This window comes from Plectropomus leopardus, chromosome 12 (genome assembly GCF_026936395.1).
Source record: "Plectropomus leopardus strain MGB_pleo_1.0 chromosome 12, ASM2693639v1, whole genome shotgun sequence".
Taxonomy (NCBI): Eukaryota; Metazoa; Chordata; class Actinopteri; order Perciformes; family Serranidae; genus Plectropomus; species Plectropomus leopardus.
In genome coordinates, this window is record NC_142187.1 from 20,119,547 (window position 1) to 20,144,207 (window position 24,661).

Here is a 24,661-nt window from a genome sequence, read left to right on the forward strand (position 1 = left end):
TGTCATTCCCTCCCCATGCTGTGATCCATGATATGATCACAACGCTCATACGTCCTGGACGATTCACAATCAATCTTCAGAGCCAAGGCAACAGACAGACACAGAGTCACAGAGAGAGAGCGGCTTCTTGTTTGCTTTTTTGTCTTTTCTGCTTTTTCAGAAGCGCTATGACCATCCATCATGCTTTTTCTTTTAGAAGCCGCCGCATGATGTTTATCAAAGGAAGTATTTTTTCAAAGCATTACCTGAGCCTTAAATTGATTGAGAACATGTGCAGAAATGCGAGTCACTTTGTGGGCTTTCTCAACATTTTCAGCTGTCAATAATAGCAGATAGAAGGTGTCCTCTTTCAGCCAATCATTGCCAGGTGCCTGAAAGCCCTTTTAGAGCAAGCCAGAGTTATTATTTTTTTATACATGGTTGCATACACGTACACACAGACACACTCAACGGGCTCACACAGTGACCTTGTCAGGAGTTATAACCATCACATGAAGAGAGCATTAAACACATGTGTCTCTCTGTTCCACCTTGGGTTAGGTACATCCACATGCAGCGTTCACAAATGCAAAAATGAATGGCGGTTTGGGGTTTGATGTTGGAAAGCACATTTTTAGAAAACATATATATGTGGGTTTTTTTTCAAACCTTGAGAGTTGGATAAACACTGCTGGCACCAGGTGGGCTGTTAAGATTTTAATGGAATTCCTTTATTCACTCACAAAGAAGGGGGTCATTTACTGTTACACTAACACACACACACACACACACACACACACACACACACACACACGCACACGCACGCACGCACACGCACACACACACACACACACACACACACACACACACTCACACTCACACACACACACACACACACACACAGTCACACATGCTATGAAAGACAGCAGAAAGTATCAATGCAGAGTCATACTGTGAGTTGAAACACATGCATGTATGCACAGGCATGCACAAAACACACAAAGACTAAAACATTTCATCGGGTGGTAAAAACAAAGAAAAGAAAAGGAGACCTTAGAACAAATGCAAGCGTGAGTTTGCAAATCACAGCGGCCTAACACACTCACGCACAGCTTTTAAAAATACAGAGACATTACTCTTTCATCGCCCTAACCTGTTAAATGTTGTTTGAGGAAGGAAAGACTAAAGCCTTGGCATAGACAATAAAAGCCAGGGAGACTGTCACACAACAACAAATCCCTGCATGACTCTGCTTGGCCCCGCTGCTTTTGTCGGGACAGCCGTTTTGTGATTGGTATTTCACAATCAGTATTGACATTAACACAGGTCAGAACACGAGTTATACAACTGAAATGGATGGAAGAAACTGAGTAATGTGCTGCATTTAAACTTAAGAATGCGCGTACTGAAATGAGCACGGGGAAACGTACTGTACTTTCTGGCCTAAAAAGTGGCATCATAGATTTAATATTTCAGGTTAGAGATCAGTCGTGTTTAGTATGCGTCTACTGCAAAATCAAGGCTGGGGAGGATTACATTAAACTCAAATGTTTTATGTACACCTTCACATATTTGGATTTACCTTGAAAACATAAATATTTGTTTGAATGAACCAAACTCCCTGTGCACAGCCTTTGTGATCGTTATAAATATTTGTTTATTTGTAAGTTAATATGAAACCATTATTGGTGTGTAAATGTTTACTTTGTGTTGCACTGTAAGTTTGATTAAAGGGTCTTGACTTTTTCTGGTTAGTGAGCAGACCCAGGTAGTAGCCTGGTGTTTGGGCTTTATCCAGACTTTTAAGCCCTAATGTGCTCTCAATCAGTGACTCTCCAGGTGTTCAGAACAACATCACTGGAGAGGCAGCATCAGCCTGAAAACCTAAAGATGTAATGAATTACTGGAGTGAAGAGAAATGCACGGTTAAATGATCATTAAATTAAACTCTTTAGCCATGCCTTGCTCAGGCTCTGCCATGTTGTGATAAAGTCATTAATCAAGGATGTGTGACAACATTTGTATTTGACATCAGTTAGAGACAGCGTTGGGGTCAGAGTGTTCAGTTAAACACTAAAACTATTTTTTTAATATAGATCGGGGGGGGGTTGCAATTGACAGGAGGCCCCACAGCTGCACAGCCCCATACATGCTTCTAGAATTTTAGGACATTTCCAGGATTCTTTCTAGGGTTTTAGCACATGTCTAGGATTTTAGGGCAATTCTAGGATTTTAGGACATTTCTAGGATTTTAGGCCATTAGGGGCTAAGCTTGGACCTTTGTCAATGGTGTGGGGATCCTCCACTGGTATTTCTTTCAATAAAAAAAGCTCTATTTTCATGCTGTTTTAAGCTCTCTGACACCTCGTGTATACTAAGAGTGCGAAAAAAATGCCCCAGTGTGAATCACTTCATCGTGAATTAGAAAATGGTTGGGGGGGGGGGCACCCGGCACCCTATCAGGGGCCAGATTTGGCCCACGGGCCATTAAGTTGAGTATCACTGGTCTAAGGTAAGAGATTCTTATATAATAGCACCAGACACACATATAATCTATGTGATAAAGTCTAATAACTGAGCACAGTATTACATACAGTGCATACAGCACACACGTCACATACTTCCTGCCAAGTTAGGCCTTTAGAAATCATTTATCATGTACGTAAGTCTGTAAGTCATATAAGTCTGTAGTAAAAATCCAAGGCTGTGCTGGTGTGCATTTAGATAGAGAATTTATGATAAAAGAGGCCAACATTATGCATTTAATAATCTCTCATCACGTATATGTCGAGGGTGTATCTTTTGAAATTGTCAGAATTTACCCTAAAACTGATGCGAGACAGTTGTAAAACAAAGCCAGGAGAAACCGCTGTACATTTACATTCAGCTCGGCTTAGTGGGAACGTTTGTCATCTTGACATATCATCAGCTGAGTGCAGCAGCACGGCCATGGTGGAAAATTTGTGCATCTGAACAAGCACATCTGTTCATTCACGTCTGCATTTCCACTTTATAGAAAAAAGGCTACCTGAGTGCGTGCCATATGTGTGTGTACAGTGTATTCCAGCAGTTCATTTCCCAAGCTCACAGAAATGGGCTGACTCCGCCCAGACATCAGTGTCAATCTGATGAGTGGGTGTCTAACAGTGTGTGAAGCTCACATCAAAGGCATGCCGCTTTAAATGCCCAGCCTTGGGAGAAAGCAGGGAGGGGAAAGACTTCATAGGAATAAGGGATGAGGAGGGAGGGAACAATTGAAGAGGTGCATGAATTTTATACTGTTCAGTGAGCCCCATTACAGAACAGGTTGGGGTTTAGAGTGAATGAATGAGCCTGCCATGCTAACTAGTTGAATCAAGACATCCTTTGTAGATTCAGAAGCAACAAACAAGCTCACACTAACAGCAAATACACACATTTTCCTGACTCGCTGAACAAAACAATCGTCCCCACATCATTCATTATAGCTGAGATTTTTTTATATATAAATTGATGTAAGAAAAAGGCAAAGCACACTTCCAACAGACATCTAAGGACTTTCACAAAGATACACACTGACATACACACTCTGAAGGGCTGTATGCGCTTAAGGGTTAGCAGCCAGAACCACCAGCCTCCTCATTAGCACAAATAAGATCTTAGGCAGAAACAGGCCTATCCTTCAATCCTACTCTGTCTCTTTGTCCCTTTTCGCCTCTGTTCTCTTGCACAAATGAGTCCTAATCCTTGTATTCTAGCTCCCCTCTAACATAAAGAGCATCATACAGCTGTAAAAGGACACAGAGGAAGGAACACATAGCCCTTGTGTGGAAAATTTCATGACTTGCTGTGCATCTGCTTAAAATACATACTCAATAATATTGGGCAAGATTTATCACCTAGGGACGTTCAGTTGTGATGTGGCCTCAGGTTGCATTACATTAAAATGAGTCCCCGTGACCCTTACTGTCATAACTATTCATGCAGGGTAGACAAGGTCAACAGGCCGACACGGGCTGCGATAAATTTGTCATGAATATATGCACACTTGGAGGAATATATTTAGTAATGTTGAATATTAGATAAGGCTAGGTTATGTTTATAAATAAAAAATGATCTATAAATAATATTGCCATATATTTAGACTATATATCTGTACACTAAACTTCTGTGAATTATAAAATACTATACTTCAGCGGTTTTGTATCGTCTCAGGCCAGAAGGGTTGTTTTTCTCAATGTTTTTGCTGAAAACCTGAAGTTTACGGTCAACAGTTAGTAGGGGTGGAATTCAACAATTCAATTTTAAATGTTTGGTGATATGCTGAGTATTGGGATAACATATTATGTGATATATTGCAATTTATTACCCTTTTTCAACTGTAAAGTATGTCTCCAAGGGAAAACTTTGTCAACAAGTATTTTATCTAATAAGCTTAAGTTTTAAAGATAACTTTCTCACTTATTGCAGCAAAATGTATTCTAGCCAGCAACCAAATGTTTAATTTGTATCTGCAATATTAATCAATTGTATAATTTTTAAAAATTCGCGTAATGATACAATATTGCCACACAATATATTGCAATACTTTGCTGCATCGATCCCCCCCAAAGTCTTGTTAGCTGTTTACAGTTATCACAAGGTTAAACTGTTACCTTGCCACATTTACATGTGACAATTAATTCACAGTGAGTGGGAAACAAAAAAATGCTCTCCAGTTCATATATCAATATTTTTAGGTCACAGTGGTGCTACATGGTCACAAAATTCAACTAGTCATAGTCTTGAGCCCTACAGGTGTGTGTGTGTGTGTGTGTGTGTGTGTGTGTGTGTGTGTGTGTGTGTGTGTGTGTGTGTGTGTGTGTGTGTGTGTGTGTGTGTGTGTGTGTGCATGTGCATATGTGTGCGCGCGTGTGTCTTTGAGAGGGAGAGGCCGATAGAGCGATAGAACAGTAGAACGATAGAACGATAGAACGATAGATAAATATTACACAACAGAATCTGATACTCACAGTCTTGAACAGACATTTCCAAGCTTGATTGCGTTTCCCCTGATACACTCTCTTTGCCTAAATACACGGAAAAGAACTTGAAAGCCAAACAAACCACCTTTGACCTTGGCTCTTTTGGGGAAATGCCTCCCTAACCCCCGTTAGTTCTCTAGTTGTACTCTAGCCAGCCAGGCGGCTGCTGGTGGATCGAGATGCCGTCCACTCATCTCCCATTACCCTCTATGCTTCAAATCAATAGTTAATTACCTCCAAAAAGCTCTCCTCGTATCGAGCTAGAGAAGTGGACAGCACAGGACAGGCAGAAATTTGCCTGGCAGAGGCATTCAGTGTTATGCAGGGTGAACACTGCCCTCCCACCACTGCTACTTATTGGCCCATCAGTGTCCCTCTTAGAAGCTGGCGCTCCGGTTAGCACTGCGCCGGCACTTCATTTCTCTCCACCACGCAATTTTCATTTCTCATGTTAACCCAGACACACGCAGCAAGACACAAATATTCATGCACAGTGTCTCTCTTTCTGTCCCTCTCTTGCCAAGAAGCCAATGCTTAATAAGAGATTACATTTATGGTAAGGAGAAGGGCAGGCAAATGGTGAAATATGTCCACATGTCCTGAACCTTGGAGAGGCACTGGCACTTACTCATTAATAATGGGACAGGCCCCAGGCCTGAGCCCTTAGCTCTCAGTCTCTACTCATTTCCTTTCCACACATCAAAGCTCTGTGTGTGTATGGCTGTGTATGTGTTGGGGCTCTTGCACATTCACGTTTGCGCTTCTGTGTGTGTCTGCTTGTCAGTCCCTATGAGAAACAGCCTGTGGAGGAGCTGGCTTTTATTTAATCAGAAGTGGAGCAGCTTCCACTACCATCCGTAATTTCAGCCCTATTAACGTTCTGCCTTTAATTCCTCCGAGCGCTGGAGACGCAGCATCCTCTGGGCTGCTGATTCACTTAAAATGCAAAAAGTACCACAAAGTTTTTTTCCCCCTTGTACAGTAGCAACTTCATATATTAGACATTTAGACTTAAGAAGCAAGGGATTTGCTGTATAAACACAGTGATATGCAGAGAGTTTATACTACACAGTGCACAGTAAACTAAATTGATATTCTTATCAGTTTGATTGTAGACTTTAAAAGGTTTCCCACACACTGAAATAGGGCTGGGGATAAAACGATAATGATAACCATCTCAATATAATTTTCCTCGATAGTGATATCATAAATGTTTGATAAATCCTCCTTATAATTAAACCACGCATACACCTGTAGAGGGGGGCATAAATGCACCTTAAACGCCAGTTACCGTCTGCCATTAATCAGAAGAAGACTGAGCAGCAGCAGCAGCAGCAGCAGTGACAGAAGAAGAAGACTGTAAAAAATTCTGACCGGCAACACTGTAACATTAATGTAACGTAACGTTAACACACGCATACATTTGTTTTAAGTATGATTGTTTTGAACATGGATAACATCGCACTGTGATTGAATTCGCCTCATAACATTAGCAACAGTTGCTGTATAGTTCACTCCTCAAAGTGACTGACTGACCCGCTTTTTCCTATAATGATATGATTTAACGTGACTAAAGGTAGCCTGAATAAAACGTTTGTACGCATTCTCATCTGTAAACACGATTTCTGCCTCAGTCACGTCAGACAGACTTCCACTGCTACTTCGAAACATCATAAAAGTCCGTCTCTTCTCACTGTTTTAATGAGAAACCGCAGAATTTAACACCGTGGGTGAAAAACTTGTACAGAAAGCGCTGACCACAGTTGAGATTTTTGTCTTAATTCTGTTTACATTGCTCAAACACTTACAATAGTCTTGAACCATCTACACAAAGAGTTTGACATGCTCCTGACCAGAATTAAGATTTCTGTCTATTTTTATAATTTTATTTAATAACATTATTTTGTTAATATTTATCTACCTCAGATTTGTGAAATGTTGTACTGTTTGGAAAGTGTTGTCATGTTCTAGCAATAGATAATAGTTTAAACTACAATAAACAGTGTGGTTTCTTCAACTTATACTTTGGAGCAAAAATTTGCCTTTAAACTTGAAAGAAATGTTATGACATTTTTGGTAGATAATTATCAATATCGAAAAATATGATTTTTTTTTTAATTGTGATAATATTTTTAGCCATATTGCCCAGCTTTACACTGAAAGTCACAATTGCAAAACACCACTCTACCTGCCCCCTCCCACGCCTCAGTCTGCCTTTGCCCAGCAGCCCTCCTGCTTGTAGCCCTTAAGCCTGAGCCGCAGGGCTTAAAAGTCAAATTAAATCATTCTGGGCCTGACTCAAAAACAGATCTCATTATAACAATCATAAAAGAAGCTCTTTGTTCCTTTCAGCCTGCAACCCCAACAGTCTCTTAACCCTCTTCCTGTTCCAGCCAATGCAGCGTCTATTACATCTTCGGGACAGAGTCACATTTCACTTTTCTTCCCTCCCTTGTAGTAAACCCTATAATGCTTCATAAATGCATCTGTTTTCAACTAAAAAAAAGAGTGGCGGTGAAAGTAGCAGGTGAGGGAGGGGAGAGAAGAGAAAGAAGCAACCAATTATTTTCAGGCACGAAGGTTCAGGAGAGGAGGTGGGAGAGCAGGGGGGGGTAGCTTGCAACTTCTCTCAGATTTAATTAAAATTCATTGAAAAAAAAAAAGAACAATCTAAAAGAAGAAAAAGGCAGGAAGTCAAGTCAACAACAGGCCTTTGTAGATCTGGACTGGCCAGAGGTGATTTAGGGAGGGTTGGGGTGGACGGGGCTAAAGGGGTGGAATAGAAACGGTGGATAGGGGGCTGTAAGCATAGAGGCCCCAGGAGCCAGGCGGCGTGAACACTGGGAAATAAGACTCGATAATCAATGCTTTCTTTTCTCGCCTCTAAACTCAACAAATATCGAAGAGGCTCCCCTTTCCTGCTGACTGAACAACTGTCACCCAATCTCTAGGACAGGTGATAATGGAGGGGGAGAAAAAAAACCCTGAAAGAGACAGAAAAAGAATGAGAAAAAGCACATTTTTCACACCACCATCCTTAAGTGGTGGGGAAGCGGGGTCACTGCGCCCAATCAATTACTAGCAATGCCATTTTCCACTAGGTGTGGCTCGGAGGGTTATCTCTATCTTGTGCACATCGAGCCTTGGTGAGCCTGTCAGTGGGCGTGTGTGCGTCTGTGTTCATGTTTGCCATTTGAGAGAGCTGGCTTTACCAGGAAACAGATGACTCACACAGTTTGAGGTTGAACTGTGTCACGAGCGTCACTGCTTTCACTCCTAGCGCTCTAATGTGTTTCGTATGTTGCTGATGCAGTGGGTCTGCTTATCCCCGAGATTGGACTGATAAGGCCTTAGCCCTGGTCCCACAGTCAGCCACCTGCTCTGATAAGGGCCGAGCACCAAGCAAGACAGGCGGAACCTAACACCGCTGATAGCATCTCCTTGGCAACTCTCTGGACACAGGAATGCATGGAAGACACAGGAGGGAAACAGAAAAGAACATGAAATATCCGCTAGGCGAGTTTCAAGAAAACACGACCCGAATCTGGAACGGGACACACAAATATGCGCATACAGTATAGTGAATGCTTCTCTCCTCCTCTCCCTCCCTGTTCTCCCTTGATACCGTTCGTTCTCACACTGAGACGTACACAAAAAATGCGCACATACATACCAGCCCCCAACCTGCATCCACCATCTGGCCTTCCCAAGGCTCAGATGTCTATGGGGTAAGGTGAGCCATGAGGGGGACTCAGTGTGCATGTGGTTGTGTGTGCGTGCGTGCGTGTGTGTGTGTGTGTGCAAGAGAGAGAAACAGAGAGATTGAGGAGTCAGTGATCATGTTATCAAAAGATCACGCACTATAAAGTACACTGCAATATGTGAAAAACCATATTGGAAAATAAAATCTCCACAGACCAGAGATTCTTACCACATTGTCTGCATGCAAGCACAATACTTTCACAGAAAAGGCAGTACAACATATTTACAGCACTGCAGGTACAGGAGCTGCAGGCAGAGGTTTTCACTGGGGGTCGTCATAGCTGACTAGGCCGCGTAAGCGCACCTTAAAACCGAGTAGTCTTTTCACTGTGGACAAAATAAAGCCTCCATTATTGGATGAGGCCATGTCTGCTGCCCCTGCCAGCCATAATGGCTTTAGCACTCTACTGACGACACAGGCACCTTAACGTACAATACACACTCTGCAGTACAAAACGACTGGAAAATTGAATTCTACTTCAGGTGGTCCCAGGTCAGCACTAGAGCCCTTGGCCAAAAAACACTTGTACACTCATGTGAGCACTCACACATACACACAATTCTTTATGTCTTTTCAGTCCGACCACCTCAACCCGTGGGCCTATGTTGCGCTTATATTTTCATTCTTCTCTTTTCTAACCATATGAAATGAGAGACCCGGGGAATGGAGCAATCTTGCATTCACATCCATTAGAGACTCAACAGGAGTCTTTTCACAGGCTGTCTCCTCTGCACAGCTGGTGAGCTCACACGCACGCTCAACTCACATCATCCAGTATTCTTAACTCAATACTTCACTAGCCTCACAAAGCCCGTCTGTATCAATACAAGCTCAGTTTTTCCTACCAGATTCAAGTCTGTGAAGTAACTGGGAATCACTTCAGCCTGACCAGATACATGTTGGACCAACCTGAGAACCTGCAGTGTGTTTATGATGATGCGACTCGCCGCTCAGACAAACTGCCAAACATTTTAACCAGGTGTAAAAGATATCAAAAGAAGCAGGATTTTGAAACTGCTGGTGTATTTTTAGGTGGGAGATATGGGAGGAAATGTGACCTTTCTTAAGCAGCCAACATGTTCTCTAGTTCAAAAATGTGAAGCAGTGACCAATTAAAGCCCAGCAAGTGATCTATTTGTCCAGTCAGGTGCATGAGGCGTTCATTTTAGTCCATTTGTGCTCATATATATTATATTATATATATATTAAGTAAAAATGTGACATTTGTTTAGACATATTTTACCAACATTTGGCTGATGGCTGGTGCTAATTTCCAACCCTGAATGAGACTACTCTTTGTTTTCTTCAAATGTAATGAAATATATAGGAACAAATACAGTATTCCCAAGTGCCTAATAGCTAAACATAAAATGATAAGAAAAACTCACTTTTCACCCTACAGATGTAGTTGGTAACATATATTTGGTGAAATTGTCACTATACTCAAACAGCACTTAATGGGACAGATAATCTTGAAAAAAAATCACATTCCTCTGTCTACTTTATTGCCTTATAGCACTTCTAATGGCCTTATGTACAGAAACAACCAATCCCAGCCGAGGAGTCTCTAACGAAGCTGTCATTCATGTCAATCATGGCTCATGAACTGTGGTTGTACTTTCGAATATAAATCAAGATTCTGTTACTGCAATATCTATTTCTCGCCTACATTTCCAGAAGCATATTTCAGTGTAATGCTTAGCTGTAAAATGAGGGGGTGCTTGGTACTTCAAGTTGACTATTTATGGCATGGCAGCCTGTTAACAAAATCATTTTACAGTTAAACAGTACATTCAAATATGTTTCTGAAATATTTAAGAAGAGAAATATGCAATGCAGTGAGAGAATTGTGAGTCATATTTAACCAGCCCTGCCTAGTTTGTCAGTTTGACTGCAGTTGGTTGATATTGGTTGTTTTTGGTGCTCTGCAGGGGATTCTGGCGAATGTCATTATATGCAGTAGAAGGAAGTGGAGGGGCACATTTTTTTTCAACAGACTGTCTCATGAACTACTTTTAGAATGTAGTTACTGTTTCTGCAAATATGACACACAAGTTATTTTCATAAAAGTTACCAACTATAGCTTTCACAGTCGGACCGATTTTGAAAATGTCTTCAGAATTGTCCTGCGGCAAAGCCCAGCGAACACTTCTACCAAAGGAAATTCAAAATTTCAGTTGCGGGCACAAACGCGTTTGTCTGTGTGAAGCAAAGAACTGTCAATCATCAACCGTGCACCCTATTTGAACTGACAGTTGTCTCATACAAATGCCTCTTGAGCCTCGCCAAACCACAATACACGCAGCAAGATGGCGGACTGGCAAAGCTGTGTGTTCACTTTACAAGGCTGCAACTGCATTCAGAGAAAGTTTAAAAACATTTTCAGCTCCCTGCTGCTCTGACTACAAAAAAAGTCACCAACAGAATAACAGTACTGTGATAGTTTATGACTCCCAGGAGGCTGACTTCTCTCTAGAGTGGGGTCAGAGCAGTGGGTCAGCTAGAAGACAGCACCCCTGGAGCTGAGTCAGTGTCTTGCTCAAGGACACTTCAGCAGGGCAGTCGTTTGCTCTAGCTCTAACCTCTCTAATCAATATGCCTCTCTAACACTCCTGATTAATGTATATCAACAGTGTGTGGTTCTGACCTCTAAAACTATTATCTGATGCTTGAGCTATCGTTCATATTATTTATGCAGGGAGCTACAATATATTCCATTCCATCCACTTGGCCCCTGAGGATGAGATATCGCCATGGTATAGTACAGGTACTTAATACAGCATCCTTAAGGACTGGTTACAGCACATTACTAATGTTCTCTTATCATACTTACACTGAATGCTGCTGCTGTTTTACCCCCAGTGTAGCGTGGTGCACTTATCTATGTCAGATAACTGAGATAACTCGATGCTCCTTTACTTCTTCAGCTTTGTTCAATGGCAGGCGACTCATTTGTATAACGTGTGCCATATCTAGTGTGAAACTAGCTGACCACTCTCCATCTGCCTCTCTCATCTTTATTTTATTTTATTTTTTTTATCTCCCTCGGTCCCTGTCTATCTTTGTGTTTCATCCCCGTTCCCTTCGTTGGCTCCCACCTCCACCACCCAGTTCCAGGCCGTTAAATGAGCAGGCTTATCTAAGTCTAATTGGTTTAAGGGCAAACAGAAATAAGCAATGGCTCTGTAAGTAGGGGAGAATTACTGCTGCTGTTGGCAAGAACCGTACGCACACCGTGGGGAGAGAGCGAGCAGAAGAGGAGAGAAGGGAGACAAGAGAGGAATGGGGGAGATTAGTGAAGAGAATTATGGAAGACAGAGAGGAATAGAGAAATGAGGGGGGAACGGGAGGCAAAGAGGAAAGTAGGCAGAGAGAAGATGATGGGAGAAATGGAGAGAGAGAAGACAAATGAGGGGGAAACAGAGCACTGCACATGCTTCTTTTTCTAATGGCATGCAAATCCTCTCCTCCCCTCTCCTCTCTGCTAGCCCTTTGCTTTAGGTCTGACTGCCCCTTCAATGACTTGTCAGTGAATTCATTTCTTTTTGCAGAAATCATGCCTTCTTGTGTGTGAGATTGTGTGCCTTTGTGTGTGTGCTGAAACTTTTAATTAAACAAGTCCAAAGTTTTATTATCAACTTTACACAAACTATGTTTGGCCTTTCAGTACACATGATCCACACACAAAAACACACACTTTCACACTGTAACGCACTTGCCACTCCGTCTCATTTTTCTATAATGCTCAGCTGTCCCATCTAGCAATCTACCACGCATTTCATCACTTCATCAATGATGCGTGGAGTGTTTGCGGTAAGTGTATGCATTTGTCGGGAGGTCAAATAATTTGTTCATCGCAAGTATGCGTCCATATGGTCAGGGGCCGCTCCTTAAATTACAAACACACACACACATGTGCAAACACAGATCTCTGACACTATGCGATTATCCTCTGATTCAGACTCGTAATCAGATTAAGGGTGACAGGAGAGGCAGGGATAATGTGGTCAATGGCTCCACTCTCCCTCACACACACACCGAAACACACACAAAATAAAAGAGCAACAGATTGGAGTTCACATCAGTGAAGATTTTAACCTGCCCGTGGGACAACCTCCTTTCAATTAGCGACCCAAACAAGGAAATCACTTTCATCCTTGTTACCGAGGTAACTCAGGGGCCATCTCCCTGCCCATCTGTTTCTTTCTCATCCCATCTTTTATAGAGAGAAATTCTAAACCCCTTTCCTCACAGGGAAATATCACTCCACCTCCTCCCTCTAGTTCCTCCACTCATCTCTCCGAATTGACATTTCTGCTGTCATTTCACACTGGGTAAACAACTGAACCCCAGAAATATCCATCCTCGCAGAGGTAGCAATTTGGGCCTGGGCTTGGTATCCATAGCTGTGTTGAAATCTGATGAGAACAAACAAGAAAGCCGCCGCCGAATTAAAGAGCACAGCCGGAGCCGGGAGCAGTCCAGGAGCAGAGTTGTAAATGATTAAAGAGAGAAGCTGCATGTGAGAAAACTCACTTTATTTGTGCTCCTAATTTACTTATTTATGCTACTGGGAGGGGACACAGACAGCCATGGGAAGATGGTGTCTTCCTGCGTATGTTTTATTGGCAAGGCTGAGCTACTGTACGATAAAATGAGGTTAGAAACTATATATCCATGATGCTGTCTGGATATCCATCCATCAGCCAACAACTGAGACTACAGCCCAGTGCTGGGTCCCCAGGGTCCCACAGCGGAAATGAAAAACATGTTTAACTGAGGCGATATTAGCTACTAGTGGCCCTGCCGCTTGTCTAGATGAGTGTGCATGAGAAAGAAATTAGGAAATAGGAGATGCAGGAAGACAAAGAGAGAGAAAACAGAGGGACGGTGTGAGGAAAGGGAAGACGCTGCAGTGATATGTTTTTTGTTTATTTTTTAATATATTAGTTGAAAAAGTAAAATAGAGAATTTGAGAGTTTGTGTCTGCAATATTAAATGCCACAGAGTGATGCTCAGGGCTTAATAGTGAATCATATATGTGCAATTTAATGAAAAAAAAACGTGACAGGAATCCTTGGAGCTTTGACTGACACTTAATGTAGCTTCGTTTCCCAATGAGACACTAATTTCTCATAATTTCTGCAGGAGCGTCCTCCTGTCCTGCACTCCTCCTGTGTAGAAAAGGAGTGAGAATAACTGATTTGAGCGCACTGATAAACTACCCTAAACGATAAACACATTTAAAGTCTCGTTCTTCACATGGATAAGTAACGCCAGTGACAAGCAGCGGAGCGGGAGGACCGCCGCTCCGAAATAAAGGAATAACCACGGCAATCTGCTGCGATCCACGTGTATGACATCCCTGTATGCCCGAGGCGCAGCAATACCCCAACACAAAACGTTGCAAGCATCCCCAAACGCAGCGCGTCTTGGAGAGGACCATTTCCACATTTAAAACGAGAATAATCCTTTATTTACCTTCCATCGCAGAGGATGATGTGATGACCAGCACGCATAAAAGCGCAAACAAATCCACTGTCATGGCAGAAAGGTAGTCTCCACAGCCTGTCCCCCCCAAAAAAACCAAGACGCACGGTGCGCGTCAAAAAGAATCCCTCAGTTGTCAGAGCGGTACTCCAGCAAGATAGCCTGTGTTGTGAGTCACATTTCAAGCCGTAGTAAACAATGTGTGACAATCAGGAGTGTAGGGGCTGAGGGGGTGCGAGGAGCAGTGGGGGGAGAGGAGGAGGTGGGGGGGAGACCCGACATTGCTGCTCACACAGACCGCCGAGGCCAATCACCGGCTGGGAGCTGAAACTCGCTAACCAATCACCGTCCCGCCGCTCCGCCCACCTCGCATTGTCAAAACACAAAACTTTTCCTTGACCTATTTGAAGCCACGTCCGCTTCTCTGAAGGCAAATAGTACCACCAGTCGGATGATTGCAGCTACTGCATGTCAAACACACAAACAGAGCCAAGCCTGCCCCATGGGAGACGATCTAAACGACTGTATGCTGTAGTTCAGTGGTCCGTCAGCCTCTGGTTCAAAATAATACTGCTGTTGAACTATTTATCAGGCTCCCAAACGGCGCGCTGCTTACTTTCCCTTGTTTTAAATGTGTGTTACAATGAATATCATCCTCACTAACGACTTTAAAGTTTTAATTTATAAAAATCACAAGTGTTGCAAAAATTAAGTTTCCTAAAAGCCAGCTGAGCAAGTTATTTTACTCTATGTGTAACAGAGTCAATTATACACCAGGAATATGTGTGATAGAGTATCTGTTAATAATGTGTAGTTTTATAATTACACAAAATCTGAGCAAATAGTTATAAACTGACATGTTAGGCCTCCAGATGATAATCAATATGTGGAACTTCTGAGACTTCTGAGGGTCCCCACTATATGTGTGTGTCCCACCTTTACCTCTGTCCCATTGCTAATGTTCTCCATAGGAGTGCTAAGTGGCAGTGTGGTTTTAGCCTTTCCACTGAACTAGTTTACCTGTTAGCCTAAATTTATTGTGGAGCATGTTAACACATTCCTATGTCATTTCATTTGTGTAGGTTCTCAAGTCACATCAATTATAATTAATAGAGGATTTTGTTATTTAAATCTTTTTTCAGGTATGTTGTCTTTGTTTAATATACTGATTCTTTTTTATGTTCTTTTGCTGTTTTCCATGGTAGAGTGGCTCAAGTCAAGTCAATGACGATTGACAGAGGATTCAATTTACATATTTACATATAAAAAGAGATCACCTCAAAAGATGTCCTGTTGGCCACTTCACCTAAACACAATGCTGAACACTACCAGTTACATATGTCTATACTAAACTGACAGTGTTTGCCAACTCCCCAACTCCAACCAGCCACATAAGTCCAAACCAAACAAATTTTAAAATACCAAAGTAACACATCGTCTGGCACCCTTACTCTCCCATTATGCTCATACAAGTGCGCACCTCATTTGCATTGAGAATGTTCTTTAATAGCTTTCGCAAATCCAACTGCCCCTCCTAATGATATTAAACAGGCACCGCACATCAGCTCCCTCCCCTTGCCCCTGTCACCCCTTTTGTGTGTGCGTGTGCTCCAACAGATGGTACACACAATGGGCTTTTCCCCCCGCAGGGACGCAGAGGACCACAGTCTGCCTCAGTAGTGGAAAGGGACAGTTGCCGCCTTGTAGCCCAGAACCATGCACCTGTCTTGGGCTAGATATGTCCCCTAAGTCCCTGGAGCTCAAGAACTGGGATGGAGTCTTTAATCTACAGCTGAGTAGGCCTGGTTTTACCCGGGGCCACTGGATGGCCTAACACTTCTGTGCTGTCCCTTCACAGCATACTGGCCCAGATACTTTTTAACTGCTTCACTTTTTATGGACTTAATGAATGGGTTGAACGGTCGGGTTTTCCAAATATTATGTAGCTTTTGACATGAAAGACTATATTTCATTGCAGTTAGTAGATCTTAAAGAGGCCACACTTTTTAAGGAACAGTGTGTAAGATTTAGGGGGCATTCAGCTGTGAGGATTGCAGATTGCAACCAGCTGAAACTTCTCCCAGTTAGAATTCCTTCAGGATTCATTGTTTAAGAGGTTTTTATTGGGAGCAGAGTGATCTGCAGAGTTCTCTTCCACTCCAAAACAAATGCACCAGGTGATTTCAACCGGTAAAAACACTAAATAAACCTGTTTCAAATTACAAATCAGTGTTTCTCCTGTGTTGTTTGGCATGTCGCAGATGGGCCACTAGACCAGCACCTGCTAATGTGTGCTCACAGTATTTCTGGTCCTGACATTCAGGAGGTTTTTTCAGGGAACCAAATTATCCAGAGAGGTATCTTCTTCTCTTAAACAAACAGACCCAGTGATTTAAACTGGTAAAAACACTGAATACAGTAGTTATGAGTTACAAATCAGTGTTTCTCCGGCATTCTTGGGAATGTCTGAGATGACAAAGCAACCTGCTAAGGTGTGCTTTTTTTTTTCTAATAACTTAATGTGTGCTCAGCTTTTTTCTCTGATAACTTAATATCCAAAGATACAGAGCTGCATTATCTGCAAAGCAAACAGACCCAGTGATTTGAACTGTAAAAACACAGAATATAGCAGTTTAAAGCTTATCAAGGAGGGGCTGCTGACTACGGTGGCTGACGCCAAAGCGCCAATGGCCCTGTCTAGATCCACTGTTTGGTTTTTCTGTGCAGGGCTACTGTAGAAACATGGCGGTGCAACATGGCAATTTCTCTGGACGATGATCTGCTCCCCATGTACATATAAACCGCTCATTCCAAGGTAATTTAAACACGACTATTCAAATTTTCAGGTGATTATACATTTAAGAAAACATACTTATTATATTATATTCCATTTCTGCCAACATATCCCCCTAAATCCTACACACTGGGGCCTTAAGTATGAGCAGCTTTTTCCCTCCAACAAGCCTAAATTGTTTTCACTGCATCCATCTTTTGTGCCCCTTTGCAATTCAACTCCTAACCTTTACAATGGCAAAAATCAAACACACTGTAAATGAAAAGTGACTCACATTTAATAAATGGTTGCTCCAGCTGTGGCAAAGGCCAGCAGATGAAGTGGGGCAGCCACAGTGCTTCAGGAGCATCAGGCAGCGGTTGCTAACTTGGGAAAACAGCTTGATGAGCGCATTCGTCATTTTTAATGGTGTGGTGAGGAGTGGCGGTACAGTGCGACAAGGCACGGCACAGCATGGCCCCCGGTGCTGGCTGCCATGCAGGCCCACGATAGCCACCTGGCCTTATTTTTCACCCGGCCAGTCATCATCACCTATGACTCCACAGGTCATCTCCAAATACAGGAGCGGCACATAGCAATCTGTCCCTGTTTGCTGTCCACACCCTGCAGGGGAAGGAAGGAAGGAAGAGTACGAGGGGAGGTAGGAACAATAGTGCTGCTGCTGTAGCACATCCTCCCATACATGCACACACAGACAGCCGCACGCATACAATAACACAAATGTGCGTGCAGTCGCTCACCCACACAGCACTCAGATAATGATCCGAACAAAGCCGCACAAGCACTTGCCTACTTCAGCTCGAGAGCCTCAGCCCAATACCAATACTGAGCCCAAAAACATTGTAGAGAGCCTCTCATTCTCTCTGTGGCCTGATTTTTTTCTGTGTGGTTAAGCCTGCAAGTGTTGCATCCCAGTTCCATTATCTTTTGTCCATTCCTCCATTCAAGAAAGGCCGGATTCAAGACTAAATAAAAAGGCAACCTCTCCAGGTGGGTTATTCTCTTACATGTGTTTGATTGAACATTTTTCCATTCTCCACATCCTGTGAGCTGACCCTGAAGTTATTGCGCTTTTGACCTGTAAACATCCAGCCACTATCTACCTCTCCATGACCAACTTGCCATAACCTTTGCATTTCTGCTATCTGTCTCCTGTTTCCTGATTCCTGTTCAGAGAAAAAAAATCACAGTCGCTCAGTTTTACAATTGAGCCAGGCAGGAAATACAAAACAACATTAAGAACAGAGAGTACCTGCCATACACAAGACCCTTTACAATGAAAAGGCGTAGTGCATTTTATGAAGACAGCAATATTTACTCATTATTTAGATAAACAAGAGCACAGAAAAGAGTTGGTGACAAGGAAATACACGCCTGAAACAGCTGGGTGATTATAATGGCACAAAATGAGAAAGGCAGAAGCAGACGTACAGGAAAGATGTTTCCCAGAGACCGCAGAAGCTGGAGAGGTTTGTCTGGTGATGAATATGAATGCCCGAAAATGAAATGCCTGAGTCAATATGGAGACAGTGCAGGGACCCAGGTGACAGAGGAGCGCAGTGCTACATCCACCCTGGGGGGCTGGACTGGTTATTAGACTGGGCTTTGGCTTCATCCATCTTCGGGAGTCCGTGCACTGGCCATTGACAATATGAGTACAGAGCCAGGGCTGAATACAGATGTGCTCTGGACCAGTGTTCCCCAAATAGAGGGTCAAGACTCACTAGTGAGTCCCAGCTACAGTCATACACTTTCTGGGTCACAGCTCAAGAGAGGCGATGGAAAATAGGTTCGATGTGGAGGATGCTTGAGGTTGGTTAAGTTTGCCTGAAAAATGTATTTTTTAAAGGCTGCGCAGGCAAAGGCCAGCGTCTTTGCCTGCGCTGTGTTTATGCTGCAAAGTAGAACTCAAAAGACAATTTTCTCCACTGAACTCAAAATGTAGATACAGCTGTGAAAAACTCTCACTGCCTGCTATCCATTTGTATTCAATCAGACATATATAAAAGTTTGAAGGTTAGTGTTATGCTTGTGGTAAAAACTCATGTAAGAAGCATAAGGTGTTTTTGTTTTTTAAGTTTCGAGAGTAGAACCTCTGACAGCAGGTCAGACAGGGAGACAGGACAGGAGCTAAATACAGCACTCTCATTAATCTGCCAATGATGCCAAGACTGATGGTACCTGTCCCCTGCTATCAGCACACAGACACTTCAGAGACATTCACTGCACCTCTCTAACACAGGAAACAGGCTCACAAACATACACAAAACAGACATGAAAAATATCTATTTCAAAAAGATTTAATAAATGTTTATGTTTTTGTAAGGAAAGCGAGAGAAAGAAAGGAGGGATTACACTCCATTTCTCCTTGCTGAGATGCAGCTGAAGCATTATTTACTTTAAGTATTGCAGTTTGATTAATAAGTTGTTAGCTCACGTTCGTCCTATTCAAGATTCAAGCTCTTTAGTTACCATTAATCACAACAACACAATGAGGAGATTCGTCTCAGCCTTGAATGAGTAAGAGCATCATTACAGCTTCGTCAAGTGTGTGTGAGTGTGTGTGTGCGTGTGTGTGTGTGTGTGTGTGTGTGTGTGTGTGTGCGCGTGAGCAAGACAGAGACTGACTGTGAGTTCAGTCTATGTTTCTACTTGTATTTACTCTAATGCGAGTGTGTGTGCGTGCATGTGCTCACACTAAAAACGTGCATGTGCAGTGCAGCAGACTCAAACACAGAGTGATGGATAATAGATTGGTGCATCCCCCTCCTCAGTCACTCGGCTCTGTCAGCTGCCATAGGGTTTTCTGTTGCAGACAATGTTCTGGCAGCAAGAACCCAATCCATCTCTCAAAGGTGCCACCATTTGAAAAACAGTGTGTCAAACACACAAAATCATGCAAAATCCAAATCGCCCCAAATCATGCCCAGACCCTATAATAATTCACTGATTATTTCCTTGATGGCCATGGTGATTAGGATGCATTCATTTTCTCGTGATTAGGCATCTCTAATCACAGAAGAGGTTAATGGGGTTGTCACTCATGCACTAGCAGCATTTAAGAAAGCTTCCTATTAACCGTGTGGCCTCAGCCCCCTCTACTGTGATGCACCTTTCAATTTATGCACCAACCTTTTTCCACCTCCTTCAGAAGAGCTGCCTTGACAACAACAACATTTGACACATGGTAAATTGTTTTTTGTATCCTGGAACACGTTATCATGGGCCAGCCGACTGGAGAGGCTCATAAAGTAGTTTTCTGGCTACAGAAAGCGACATTTAGGAGGTGGACTTGTTAATGAGGAAAAACAAAACTAGCCTGACAGCTCATCACTTCATGTCAGCTCCCAGTGACAGCCGATCCCACTCATTCCCCCATCTAGTTGTTTGTTTCACAGGGACACCATCAAAATGCATCCCCTCTGTCTCCTCCGACCTGTCTTTTTCTCCCCTCCTCTGGCCTGTGACAGATAGTTCAGTACAATCTATCAACCTCAGTCTGCCTCAGCCAGGGCCATTGCTTTGTGGAGCCACGTATGGACAGAACGTGCACACAACGACCCACATCCCTGAGTCTGTCACGCTAAATGGGATAAACATCTGGCAGTGGAAGAGGAGAGAAAAACAGAGGTCAAATCAATCTGCCCTCTGTCTGCCATACACTGATCCCCTGTCATAGGGTGACCTCTGCAAAACCCAGCAAATGAAACTCCAGAGCAGCATTTGAATACAAAGAAAGTAGCACTTCACTGCAACACAGTTGATGAGAGTACTAACTGATGGATTAAGTCACTGGTAGACTGAAATGTTCATAATAATTTTAACTAAGTGGTACCAGAGGATGATAGAATGAGTGTGACAATAAGGAATATAATTATATCATGTTAAATTAACCTTGTGCAGGATTTAATGGCATCTAGTGGTAGGGAAAAAACACTGCATAAAGCAGTTTCACATTACAAATCAGATTCTCCGATGCTGTTCGGCTTATCGCAGACAGGGCACTATCCCAGCACCTGGTAATGCGTGCTCACCTTTTTTCTCTGATGACTTGAAATCCAGACGTTCATGAGGTCTTTAACAGGAGCCAAATTATCCACAGAGGTCTCCTCCTCTCTAAAACAGTGGACCTGGGGATTCAAAAAAAAAAAAAACAACTTAATAAAGGAGTTTCACATTAAAAATCAGTGTATTTCTGATGCTGTTGTGGCTTGATGTGGAGGTTTTCCTAACTACAGTGGCCAACAGAAAAACACAATGAGCCCCAACTAGAGCCAGTGTTTCATTTTATCTGTTTTGGGCTGAGTTAGAAACACGGCGGTGTAACATAGCAATCTCTGTGGACAAGGATCCGTTCCATATGTAGATATAAACAGCTCATTCTAAGGTAAGAAAAACATGAATCTTATTTTCAGGTGATTATACACTAAATAAAAACACTTATATTATATTCAATTTCTGCAAATGTATCACTCTAAATCAGGGGTGTCCAAAGTTGTTTTTTTTTAAACGGGGGCCAGATTAGATAATGTGAAAATACCAAGAAGCCAGCTGCTTCTCGTATCATATGGGCTGTTAAAAAATAAAAATAAAACATTACAAATGAAACGCAGTTAACTGTTTGTTTCTAACTATAAATATATTTTATTTTCTACAGAGCAGCGGCCCTCGCTGTTGACTTTATACTTTGTTGCCGTGGACACGTCTGCTACCCTGCAGGAAAAATTTTGTGTTTGGTAACCATTACTTTGCTTGTTTCCTGCCTTTTTATGTAAATGGATCAATTTCACCTCTAGGTTTCTACTTAGTACATGTCTACAAACTGTATGATTGTCCTGCCATTGTGAGTTCAATGACAATAAATGCAAGTTATCTTGCTTGATCAAAGCAGAGAATGAACATGTAAACATTCACAAACATACAGACATGTCAAAAGGAGTGAGAGGAAGTGAAAACTAATGAAATCCCACCCCTTCTCCATCAGTTATTGAAAAATAATTGACTTGCTTCCATTTTTAAATAAATGAAATGTCTTAAACTATATATAACCATATGTAAATTATGAACTATACAGACCATATATAACTATATGTAAACATATCTACATTTTTTTTAACAGAAAAAGAGGAAAGGTAGACAAAGGAAACAATACAAAACAGTACAAAACAAATCATACAATAATCCCTGGTGACTGTCAAACAACTTCTTCGCCCACGCACCTCATGAAAATCATATTCTCGTTCATCTATTAAATTTGTTCATGTTTGAACATTTCTTCAGGTTAATACTTAAAGTATTCCACAATTTCACACCATAGATTGAAATACAAAAACTTTTAATGGTGATAAAGACCAAAACAAATTATGAATTTAAAATGTGCATGTAATGTAAATCTGTATAAAATGTTCTCTTTCCATGCCTGGTAGATTACAGAGAGGATATTATCAATATCATTAAAAATCACCACTGTCACCTGTCACAAACACACATATTACAGGCACGCACACGCTCACGCTCACGCCAAATTTCTGACTTGTGTCTAACATGGAAACTGACACATATAGTCTACACAATTAATACAAACGTAACTCACACATAAGTGACACTGCTAAAATCAAAACAGTGATGTATAAAAGCACTTTGCCATATAATCCACGTTAGGAACAAGCTCTCGACTCAACAGCGGCTAGCAAGATAGCAAACGCGGCTAACACAGTGAAGTAGCTAGCTAGCAACAAACAATTCAAATGCTACACAAACAAACACACGACTGACTTACTTTTCCGGTGTCAAAAAACAGGTTCTTGAAGGTATCCTCACATAATACAGGGGGGAAAAAATCCTCCGACGCTGACAAAACTTCGTTTGGAGATGTCTGTCCGATATGTTCATTTTTAAACTGTCATTACTGAGCACGTCCCCATGACTTCCACACATAAAACACGCTGAGGCTTTTCCTCTGCATTTCCAGAAGCTTTGGAAAGCCAGTAGTTGAGTTTTCATTCAAATGAAGCGCAAATTCAAGCCGAATTTTCAACAAATTAACGAAATAAAATGGGAATTTATGTGCTTTTCCACTTACTACTGTTATGAGAACGTTGGGCGTTGGTTATAGAGGTAAGCAACAGGTGGCGCTAGTTCCCCAGTCAGGTGCATTTATACCACTGCAGAAGAAGAGCACTAGTCACACATGCGCCACTGAGCAGCTCCTTCCTTAAAATACATCCATGCTGTATCCAGACTTCCTTATAATACATCCATGCTGTATCCAGACTTCCTTATAATACATCCATGAGTCACACCCATACACCTTCCTTATAATATATCCATGCCATAGAAACTATATAAAGATTTTTATTGTATTTAATCTTATCTTATTTTATTTATTTATTTTTTATAAAGATCTTTATATGTGGTCTATGGTCACACCCATACCTCAAGTGTACATTGTTTATTCAAGGATCCCCATTAGAAGCACACAAATGACCCCCCAAGTCTTCTGGGGTCCTGCACATTGAAATACAGTACAAACACAAAATAAAAGTACAGACAATTTATATAAAAGCAGTACAGACATATATAAGAGTATAGAGAACTTCATATATAAAATAATCTGACTGCTAGACTAATACCTAAAAGAAAAGGGAAAAAAACAAAAATATATAATAGTAGTCTCAGCAGTACAATTAGACACAGCAACAAAAAGAAAAACCCCTACAGACATAAAGTGATAAGACGATAATGATATGGCAAGCAGACTAACCAGTTAAATAAAAAAAGGTAAATTCATGAAAGAATTAAAGAATCTAAATAGCAAAAAACAAAAAAGTACATACAGTTAGTACATACATCTGTGTTCATCTTGTTGTTATGAAATTTAGAATATTTCTATTTAAGATTTTTTAAAATATGTCTCATTGATGTAAGATATGATGTCTCTGAGAAGAGAATAGCAGAGTGCTTTTGACCTGTATATAACCGGAGATTTACGAAAATTTGTTCCTGTTACTGTGAACATTATGTGACCAGAGGCTGCACATCCTGTGCAGTAACAACGCTCAGAAGGAATGGAGGAAAACAACTGATGTAAAGTCTTTGATAAAAACATAGAGCACACTACATCCAACAATGGAAAGAGAGTTTTAAACAACTCATATTACAGCCATATTCTCTTTGAAGAGTCGGTAACAGCACTGTGTGCATATACAGTAAGTGTGTTAAAAACCCATCCAGAGACACAACAGAGAGCTTGCAGTGGCCTGTGGGCTATGTTATGACTGTATGTTATTTGCTGAATCTGTTTTTTTGTTGTTGTTTTAGGGGGTTTTCAGTCAGTTTTTTATGCCCAAATTGAAAATGCTCATAAAAGACATGGATGCAAACTTTATATTCATTTTAACCTCATGCACACAATTGAGAATGAAGACAATTAAGTTTAACTCTGCAAGACTTCAGGCAGAGATGTGCAGGCGTTGAGGACGTTTTCAGGTCAAGTTTACGAGAAGCAAAGGAGAAATATAACAACCCCTCACACAGCTCCTTAACTGAACAGTGCTGCAAAAACCAATCCTCTTCCCCTATTTGACAAGAAAAAATAATTCTTACATCACAGGATTGTTACACATTTTACTT

The 24,661-nt window shown here is 41.7% G+C and overlaps 1 protein-coding gene across 4 annotated transcripts in view; it reads right to left on the reverse strand.

The window, feature by feature from the left end:
- The window catches only part of ephb1 (EPH receptor B1), a 205,225-nt gene extending 182,063 nt beyond the window's left edge, over positions 1-23,162 (reverse strand). For 3 of the 4 annotated variants that reach the window (XM_042497108.2, XM_042497106.2, XM_042497107.2), the window contains exon 1: positions 14,227-14,442. In XM_042497108.2, coding sequence (XP_042353042.1) covers positions 14,227-14,290 — 64 coding nt within the window. In that variant the 5' untranslated portion in view covers positions 14,291-14,442. Of the gene's footprint in view, positions 1-14,226; positions 14,443-21,063; positions 21,160-22,808 lie in introns of those variants that run through there. The other variant, XM_088085417.1, reaches the window with a different exon arrangement.
- Between the last annotated feature and the right edge of the window lie 1,499 nt (positions 23,163-24,661).